This window comes from Nanorana parkeri, unplaced genomic scaffold, assembly GCF_000935625.1.
Source record: "Nanorana parkeri isolate BGI_ZX_2015 unplaced genomic scaffold, ASM93562v1 scaffold316, whole genome shotgun sequence".
NCBI lineage: Eukaryota > Metazoa > Chordata > Amphibia > Anura > Dicroglossidae > Nanorana > Nanorana parkeri.
In genome coordinates, this window is record NW_017306584.1 from 176,761 (window position 1) to 187,394 (window position 10,634).

A 10,634-nucleotide genomic window follows, 5' to 3' on the forward strand; every position below is an offset into this window, starting at 1 on the left:
GGGTTCTTTTTTTTTTTTTAATTATTTTAGTCCAGGACTAGGCAAATCCCAGGAGCCAGGAAGCCAATGCTCCTTTAAAAATGAGATGGCACCTAACTTGGGCTCCATTCACACAGGTGCGGTTGTGCATGGAATTGCTCTAAACAATGCATTTTAATGGCCGTTGTTCAGACTATGGTGGGGACCGTGCGGTACAAAACCGCGAGTCCTGCAAAATAGTCGAAGCGCGATTTCAGCTGCGGATTCCGCACGTTTGCGGCTATAGTAATGGCCGCAAACTCTGTTTGTGAATAAAGCCTTATGAGGTTTTCCCTAGTTGCTGTCAATGAAGCTGACTCCCGAATTCCATATTCATTTTTCAACCTCTGATGCAATCTATAGTCTAAAGGTGCCCATACACCTTACGATTATCGGACTAAACTTGTCGTCCGATCGAATAGTCATACGATTTTCGTACGGCAGCCCCATCCTGCCCCAATGATCGCAAGATTAATTTAGCCGTAATTAACGAAAAGCACCTGGACGAAATGCGGTAATTGCTTTTGCCGTATTTTCGTTAGCGCAGGCGCATGATGGTTAGTGAATTTTATCAACGGTCCAAATGTGTACAGACCAGACAGGTTTTACCTCCTGTTTCTGGATACGTTTGGGGGATTTACACTTCATTCCTAATTTGCGGGACAAGGTTTTACCAAACAGAAAGGGGGGGGAGGGAATCTACAAAGGAAGTTCTGATGCTGTAACAGCCCCATAGCTGCTATGCAAATATCCACTTTTTTGAAAGTGTGTGTGATATATATTGTACCTTCTAAACAACAATCATTGCTTTCATGTATTGACAAGGTTATAAAATGCTGTTCCCTGGAAAGGATAGAAATGGAAATTGGGGGTTTAATGGCAGTGGAACAGGAGTTGGGAAGGATATAAAGGTTTTGGTCCCATAGAAATCTCAATGCAGGGAGAAACGTGCGGTTTTAAAAGCAAAAAAACGTGCAAGACCTGGAAACGCCTAGGTGTGCACCTATCCTAAAGCTGGCCATACACCTTACAATTCTCTGCAGATTTTCTGTGGTCAGATGGAAAAGGTGCAACAGATTCTTCCATCTACACTTAACTGTGTGGATGGAGTATTCTCCACCTGGGCCAATCTGTTGCACGTTTTCCATCTGACCAAAGATAATCTGCAGATAATTGTAAGCACCTTTTAAGGTCCCCACACACCTTACGATAATCGTGGGAAATCCCGCGATCGTACGATTATCGTAAGGTGTGTGGAAGCCGTGCGACCTCTACTACTGTAAGGTCGCACGACTTTTAACTTACGGACATGTTCGAAAACCCGCCGAGCATCGTACGATGTTCGGCGGTTTTGTGGCATGTTCGTAAGATAAAAGCAGTACGGGCCGGTGTGCGCAAGCGATCATCGCAAGTACGATCTGCCTATGCAAGATAGGCAGATCGTACGTTTTTTTAAGTACCTTACAACCATTGCAAGACAAAAGTCTTGCGATGGTTTTAAGGTGTGTGCCTAGCCTTAGGCTGGGTTCACACCTAGGCGTATTGAATATGCGCGTTTGCGATTTGCAGTAAAAAACCGCGTGACAAACGCGCGTTTCCGTGGGCTACTTGGCTGTATCCCAATGGAAACGCGAGACCAAAACGCCCCAAAGAAGCTCATGTACTTCTTTGGGCGTAGGCCGTTTTGTATCGCGTTCGGACGGGCGGAAATACGGCAAGGTGTGAACCAGACCCATTGAATACAATGGGATTTAGATGTTTGAGCGTTTTGTAGAGCGTTCGTCGAGCGTTGAACGCGCTACAAAACGTTCAGGTGTGAACCAGGCCTTAGGGATTCCCATCACTTTACCTCCTTGTTGCGCACCTAGGACAAAAAAAAAAAAATGAAAGGACATTTTTACAATGATGCAGACAAAAAAGAAAAAAAAACCTGGCAGGAGTTTTAATCCTAAAGTTTTTTTTTCTAAACTTTAGGCATGGGAGTTTTGTTTGCTGCATATATAATTTCTTATGGTGGGGTTTTTTTGTTTTTTTCGGATTCAAAAGAAATGTGACAATTTCAGTTGAGATGAGCAACATTTTTCAGCATACAAGACTGTTCAGTCACTGTATCTGTAATCACTTAACAGTTGATTTTTTTTGTATTTTTTTCCAGGCTGGAACAAGATGTAAAGAAGTTAAAAGCAGATTTGCAGGGCAGCAGGCAAATTGAACAGGATCTGCGTAGTCAGATCAGTGTACTCACAAGCACAGAGCGGGGAATTCGAAATGAAATAGGCCAGCTCAGACAGGAGAATGAGCTGCTGCAAAACAAGTAAGTCTAGCAGTAAGAAACTGATTTTGCCTGCGTTTCATATCCATGGACTTTTAAATGTCATTTGTCCTCTCACCAGATTGCATAATGCAGTTCAGATGAAACAGAAAGACAAGCAGACTATCAGTCAGCTGGAAAAGAAGCTGAAAGCAGAGCAGGAAGCACGAGCATTTGTAGAGAAACAGCTTCTGGAGGAGAAGAAGAGAAAGAAATTAGAAGAAGCCACAGCAGCCAGAGCAGTTGCCTTTGCTGCAGCAAACAGGTAGTTTTATATGAATATATGTAAAATGCAGAATATAGTGTGTATGTTTATACTTTAAGGATTTTTATTTTTGTAACTTCATGACATTTTCTCAATCCTGCAGTACTGGACACCATATTTAGTCTTAATCCTTGGGGGTGGGTGTGTGTGTGTGTGTGTGTGTGTGTGTGTGTATATGTATATATATATATATATCAGTATTCAGCACTGCGGTACTTTGACTGACTTTGATTTATTCCGTCATGCAACACTGTACTGAAATGACATTTATACCATTTTAGGGGGACAGATAGAGCTTTCTTTTGGTGGTATTTCAATTACTATATAATTGGAAAAAAAAACCCTGTTTTCCCTATATGTTATAAAACATTTCTTATTACCCAATTGTTTTGGTAAAATATAAAATATAGGGTCATGTGTGGTAATTTAGACGCCAAACATGTCAAGCTTTAAAATTGCGTGCACTCACAAAATCGCAAAAAAACGACCATGGCTAAAATTGGCTATAGGCGACACTTTAAAACAGGGGTGCCCACTATTTTTCGTCTGGAGATCTACTTTTCAAATGACGAGCTCATTGAGATCTACCAACGAAAAAACACCTGCATTCAGGGGCGGGAGGGGGTGTGGCGGTGCATTGAAGTCAATGAGCCAGCGCAGACTGCTGTTTCTTCCTGTCCAAAGCGGTGTCTGTCCGACGTGCACGCTTCCAGCTGTGTGCGTTCAGCTCCACCGTGTTTCTCCCCACTGAAGATCTTTACTGCGCATGCGCCCGCCCCATCTAGAGCGGCCGTGCAGGATGAAGCGAGCGGCGGAGATATAGGTACATTTTGTTTTGATAACTTTTTTTTTTTTTTTTTTAAATGTTTTTGCATAGATCTACTGCTTGCTAGCAGTAGATACTTGTATATGCAAAAATAAAGGAGAGTTTAATTCTACTTTAAAGAGAAGCGGACCGCATCACGGCCTGGGCAGAAGTTAATGTTCCAGCCCTAACCATGTCAACCCAGGAGAATAGTCTCTTCACCCAAAGGTATTCCGAGCTCTCTGTAGCAGGCGGGGGATTCTGGACTTGGACCATCTGGTGTCTAAGTTCAACAACTAAACGGACAGGTATGTCATGAAATCCTTGGACCCTCGTGCCTTTCCAATGGATGTTTTAGTGACTTGGTAGGATTGGTTCAACTTGAACGCCTTTCTCCCTCCAAGGCTTCTCCCTTGCCTACGCCACAGAATCAAGATGGAGGGCATCCTGGTGATTGTCATTGGACTGGACTGGATAAGGAGGATGTGTTGCTCAAAGTTTCTCAGACTCTTGGTAGACTCTTTGGGCCCTTGCCCAAATCTTCTGTCCCAGGGACCTGTTCTCCATTTCTGCTTCAGTCACTAGGTTTAACAGCTTGGTTGTTGATGCAGTTCCTCTCTCCTTATGTTCTGCTCTGAAACATTCAAAGGAAATTTCTCTTCTCGGCCCAGATGTGGTATGTGCTGTTTCAGTTCACCTCTCTGCTAATGCCTCTTTCTGGTAAACAGATTCCATCTTCCTCCCCCAAGGTGCTTCCTACTTATTGCTCCACCAATGCTTGGTGGGTTAGACAGGTCATCATATTCAAACCTAAAGTTTGAAGGATAAGGTTCCCCCTTTTCTGTTAATGCTCACTCTACTAGTGCTTAGTGGTGTTTTCAGCATCCATTTTTCAGATCTGCAATGCTTCCACCTGGTCTTCTGTTGACACGTGTAAGTGTCAACATGGCGCCTTAAGCTGCCATCTGAGCTCTCGAGTGCTTTCTTGCTCATTGTTCTAAGTAGGCATGTTACCATTTTCTTCTGTGTTTTCCACCCCTCAGTTGGACTGCCTGGGGATGTCCCAGGGTTAAGACTGGTGGTTCTCTACTGTATGAATAAGGAAATAAGATTTTTGACTTGCGTGTAAAAAAAATTATTTTCATGTAGTGCAGGACACGCGTCTCTCCCCTCTGTTTATAATCTACTGTTGCTTGCTACCAAACTGAGGCTTGCTGGGAGATGAGGGGTTATTTAGGAGCTCTTCCGGCAACTATTTGTTGTACTGTACTCAAAGAAAATGAAAAATTCTGTATTTGAAAAACACACGCAAAGCTTAAAAATACTAATTTCTTTGTGAATGCTGATAATTTTTTCTTATTTTACTAGAGGTGAATGCACGGAAACATTAAGAAGTCGGATCAGAGATCTGGAGAGTGAATGTAAAAAGTTGTCAATAGACATGAAAGTTAAAGAAGACCAGATAAGGGATTTTGAACTGAAAGTTCAGGTATTGCACCTTTCAATTATGTGTGGTTGGTATGTCCTCACCAGTGCAGTCATAGCAGATCACCTCAGAAATCATGGAGATTGGGCAACAGAGGTAAACCACAAACGTGCTATATAACAAGTGAAACATAAACCATATATACTGGTTATGAACCAATGACATTACCCTGCACGGGTAATGTCATTGGTTCATAACCAGTATATATGGTTTGTGATGTAACTCATCACATTTTCAACTATTTTTATCTAATAATTCTTAAAGAACAGTCGTACTCCGACACCTTGCTCAGTGTACAACCATCCCTCATTCCTCCTCTGGCTATTAAGTATGTGACGGTACCTAAAAACCAATATGTGCCCTATTTTCCTAGGAATGGATGCTGCACAAACAAACAGTTTCATCCCCACCCTTCATCAAATTTAAATTTGTGAATTTAAAGTAGAACTATGGGATCAGTGTTTTCCCCCATAGTTCTCCTTAGGGTCACGGGAGAACACAAACTAGCGTTCTTCCGTGACCCAAAGCTCAGTATACCGCGAGCTACAGCTCGCGGTATACTGAGATGCCGGTACGGATCCTGACATTGCTGTCGAGATCCACCCAGCTGAGGGAAGGACAGCTGGCTCTGCCTATTTAGAGGCAGAGCCAGCTGTGCCCACTCCCTCCACCGTCCATTCCGCCAGTCATCGCTGGAGGATCGGACAGGGGAGGGGGGAATCCCTGCAGGGAGCCATGGGTGACGGTCACGGCTCTCTGCAGGGATAGGTTGAGAAGTGAGCGAGCGACGGTATGTGTTCGCTCACTTCCCGATCTACTGAGCCGAACTGTGACAGCTTCATTGTCACAGGTTGGCTCAGATTATGAGGCTGAGTGAAAATCACTCCCCTCATAATTCTCCTTTTAATGAAGGACAGGGGAGCCTGAAACGGTTTAGTGCACTTACCTATGTGTATTTGCACTGCAGCAAAAAAAAATGCATTGTGTAGATTTGCCATGTTTGGTTGTGTAACATTGTTTTTCTTGGATACTATTTCTTCTAAACGGTATGAGGACCCATTTGATGCTTTGCACCATATACTGCTATTTTTAGTTTTAATACATGACAAACTATTGCTAATAGCACTGTGTTATGTAGCAGCACCACAGCAGTAGTTCTGTTTCAGACAGTGTTGTCTCCATGTTTGGAGAGGGGAATTGCTACTCTCCTGCATTAATTGTTTGATGTTAAAAACCTATTGATGGAGCTTAGTAGCTCAAGCTGAAATGTACACACAAAGTAGAAAATAAGAAACTGGAAAATAAAATAAATATTTAATATTTACTAAAGTTAAAACATTTTAATTTTTAGTCCTACACATACTCTTTAAATAAACATGGCTAAGTTGTTTGAGTGGCGAGTAATATGCTTCTGGCAGTGGGAAGGAGAATGTGTGTGCTCTAAAGACACCATCATGTTCTAAGTAAATGTAAAGCCCATTTACTTAAGATTTGTGGCATAATTACAGGCCATGCCTGGAAAATGTGTGATGGTGTCACAAGACTGGCCAGCGGTTGAAAAAAATATATATCGCACTATGGCCCGATGCTTCCCAAACTACTGCTGTGGGTTTACAAATATAAAACAGGGTTAATGGTTTGCTGCAGGCAACAGAATTCAGTCAGGAAATTTTTTATGTGTGAGGTTTATGTGGCAGCCCAAATGTTTTGGAACGCAGCTAGCCCTCGCTTGCAGTTTGGGGACTGACCCAATGTTTTCATCATATCCCTACTTTTACATATGCGCTGTTTCCAGTTTATGTTGGCTTTTATTCGGGGAGCCCTACCAGATTTGTAAAGCAGCTTTGAAGATTGTGTTTCCTGTCATTGAAATGTAACTCTTCATTTTTATGTATATATTCATGTAAAGTTCACTAATGCATCTATTTCAGGAGCTACGAAAGTACAAAGAAAATGAAAAAGATACAGAGGTGTTAATGTCTGCACTTTCAGCCATGCAGGATAAAACACAGCACTTAGAAAATAGCCTCAGTGCAGAAACCAGAATCAAGCTGGATTTGTTCTCCGCACTAGGTGATGCAAAAAGACAGCTGGAGATTGCCCAAGGTAACTACAAGTATATGCAGTTGCTTTATGTGACAAACTACGCTCTTTCATCTTGTCACAAGAAAACAGCACTATGTATCGCTTTACTCTGATATAACAGAATGCTTACTGCTTCTAGCATTCTCTGTCATCCAAAGTGTTTTCTGTATTGTAAGTTTTTTTGATTTTTTTTTTTTAGGCTTCGTTTCATGCAAGGACATTGGAGAGTGCCATTTTCGTGAAAATATGTAGTGTTGACATTTTAGTTTGACTTGTTACTGCTGATTGCTAATTACAGTAATAGCGTATTTTAGAACAGTTGAACCTAGCATTGCCTGCATTTTGTGGTTTTCATATATCCAGCTCAGCAAATTTGTACCGGAATCAATATGCAGTAAGTGAATTCAGGCTCCTGATTTTCATTCTTCTGCCCAGTCAGTGACTTGGTATTTAAGAAGCTTCAACACTTTGCTGACCTCGCCTTCTGAAAATGATTGTTTTAGGACTGCCATGCTGATCTGCTTGCCTCAATATTTTGAGTCACTATCGGCAAAAAGTATGCCCTTCAGGAGTTTGGTTTTATTTAGACTTCCTCACCAGCATGCTTGTTTCAAGTCCATGACTCAAAGCATTGAAGTGAGAGCCAGGGAACTAGCATTCCCAAAGCTCAGCAATGATGGCTTTCATGTTTCTCACTCCGAATTTGCTTGATGAGAGAAAACACAGCTCTGTGTTGGTTCGGATGTGTGTAAAACTAATGACTGTTGGGCTTCCAAGCCCATCTCTTGAATTCAGAAGGCCTTTTATCATACATACATACATACATACATACATACATACATACATACATACATACATACATACATACATACACTAATTTAGAGAGCCTTTCGCTTTTCCCGTTCAGGCAAAAATTTTTTATGGAAGACATGGTTGGTTGTCAAACAGTTGTCAGTCTGTACGGTCAAAATAAACTGACAATTATTGATTTTCACCCAAAATGCAATGGTGAATATTCACCTTATCTATCAAGCCAAATTAGGGAACATAACATTCCCAGACATTCAAAATCTGATCTTTTAATCAGAAAAAAAAAGTATTTTTACTCTAATTTCTACCCTATTTAAGAAGTGGGTAAATGTAACCTTCCCTGCAAGGTTAATATTTAAAAAAATTTTAAAAAATTCCCCCTTTATCCCAGAACAAACCAGCACACTGGTATGGGGATACCAGCACACATGCCTAAAAGGAGCTGCAAATATGCATCCTCTGCGCTATGCTGATACCAGGGCATATGCTTTTGGGAGGGGTTCCTCAATGAAACAAGGTCTTCCCGTCTCAAAGCACTGGTGTTGGATGCTGACAGTCACAATGCTCTTAAGCACCCATGGTTTCCATGAAGGGTGCTTATGCACCATCTGCCATTGGGTCTTCCTGCAGGCTTTCTGATTCATTACCGATACTCTACATGTGAGATATGATGGCTGTTCAACAGCAACTACATTTGGTTGGCACACATTTGAATACCATTTTAAAAAAAGGTCATGGTTGACCGCAGGGCGAAATCCCATTGAATCTTTTACATTTTCATAATTTCTGGGTAAATCGCCCATTGAATAATATAAAAAGGAATATATTCAAAGTTTTTGTAGTATATTTAAGTTAAAAAGAAAATGTCCGCTTTACAAATTGCTGCACCTCCTCTGTGTAAACATTTGGGTGACTGATGGTTCATAACTTTTTTTTTTTTTCCCATTTGACAATGTGAAAGAATTTGTAAAACTGTCTTTTTTTTTGGTGACTATTTTTTTTCTTTGTTCCAAAGGTCAGATACTTCAAAAAGATCAAGAAATCAAAGACCTCAAACAGAAGATTGCAGAAGTAATGGCTGTAATGCCCAGCATTGCTTACACTGCAGGGACAAGTACCCTAAGCCCCGTTTCCCCACACTATTCTTCCAAGTTTGTGGAAACTAGCTCATCTGGGCTGGACCCTAATGCATCAGTATACCAGCCACTCAAGAAATGAATGCCAGCTGCCATCAGCCCACCCAATCCCCCATGAGTTTTGTCTGATTGGAGTCAACATGCAAAAGCATCTGTTGCAATTAAAGATGGAATTGTATTACAAGAAGCATTTGTTGTAACTTAAACTGAAAACAAAGCTGATAACACCATGTTGTGATAGGATGAGCGCAGTGTTTTGTTTTTTCCATTTTGTTTTTAAATAAACCTCACAGAATTTTGCAGTTCATCATATAGCAGCTACACATGATTCACACGAGTTTAATCCATTACCATCTTTTTATTGTCCATCTGTGTTTGCAGTCATTTTGGTTACCTAAGGAATTGATAAACCACATCAAACATATTTGAGGGAATATTTTCTCATTTTTGGAGAATATGAAGTGCTTTAATGAAAACCAGTTAAAACACGTGACTCTTAATTGTCATTTTCCATTTCTATTTAAGGTATCTTTTTGGTTTCCCTACACACCCTCTAATAGTTAAAGTTTCTGCTTCCACAAGGATTAATGGAGTTGTGTACAGGAAGCTGCAGTACAGACATGACCTAACACTTGAAATCCCTGGTCCTTTTGGCTGAGCAGATTCATCTTTTATTGTTGGCAGAGCCACACTGGCCATGTTCAAGTGATTTCTTATGCATCTTCCACACTCCAGTCGAACACATACTATGCATTGTGGCACCTTGGATGCACCTCTGTGTTGTGCTCGGTAGATGCTCAGCTGCAGTATGGGATCCTGCCTTTGTTCCATAGCCAAAGCTGTCTTTGATGGATGCACCGGAAGCACTGGGGAAAACTGGGTGTCGTATCTGACCCTTAGATTTTTGGCCCAGTACTGTAAATGGACAAGAGCAAAACATAAAAAGTCATTGGTGTAATGGGGTTGATGTTTACCATGATAACATTGGAGGCTCACTGCTTCATCAAAGGTTTGATTTAGGTTTTCTTTTTTTTTAATTTAGCCCTTTCAGAAGGGCAGGTATGTGTTAGCAGTGCAGCGATAGGAACAAAACCTCTTCATGTCTCTGTTACTAAAAACTACTGCAATAAGCACTACTGCATAAAGCTGCCTGTTCCAGGTGACCTTAAATACATTTTGCTAATGGTTAATCCAACACATTCCTAAAAGACCACACTCCTTTCTTCTGAGCTATCATGGTAGGCACAAAGAGCTGTTGCATCACATCTTTATTTTGAGGAACGTAAACTAAATGTGATCTGTTGCCATTGAAATGCTACATGCGTATGCCTGATTTTAGTGTTAAAAACAAGTAATCTTTTAGCTCATGTCCTTGACATATTGATATTTTTGTGGTTTTTATTCCTAAAGGTTGTAATCAAAACAGAGGGCAAACAGCATGCCGTTCTTTTATTGGTTGCCTATAGTCACCAATGGAAACATCTTCATTTTACCTCCTACAGTCTTTAAAAGTTTCATATGTATTGAAGCATATCCTCCCTTTCATGTATTTCGTTTTACTCTAAACAATGAAAGGCTTATTAGGAATATTCCTACATTGAATGTAATTTTAGACCATCTGCATATTGTGGCCTCTCTATCCATTTATTCATCTGGGGAAACATAACTTCTGTTGGTGTCCTTTTTTTTTTTTTTTTTTTTTTTTTTTTTTTCTTTTA

General features: G+C 40.8%; 1 protein-coding gene across 2 annotated transcripts in view; it reads left to right on the forward strand.

Moving 5' to 3' along the window:
- TMEM57 (transmembrane protein 57) overlaps positions 1-9,376 on the forward strand; it is a 53,848-nt gene extending 44,472 nt beyond the window's left edge. The window contains exons 7-11 of one of the 2 annotated variants that reach the window (XM_018558043.1): positions 2,174-2,332; positions 2,412-2,594; positions 4,768-4,888; positions 6,817-6,991; positions 8,796-9,376. In XM_018558043.1, the coding sequence (XP_018413545.1) occupies positions 2,174-2,332; positions 2,412-2,594; positions 4,768-4,888; positions 6,817-6,991; positions 8,796-8,998 (841 nt within the window). In that variant the 3' untranslated portion in view covers positions 8,999-9,376. The remainder of the gene's footprint in view (positions 1-2,173; positions 2,333-2,411; positions 2,595-4,767; positions 4,889-6,816; positions 6,992-8,795) is intronic. The other variant, XM_018558044.1, reaches the window with a different exon arrangement.
- Positions 9,377-10,634: the final 1,258 nt, after the last annotated feature.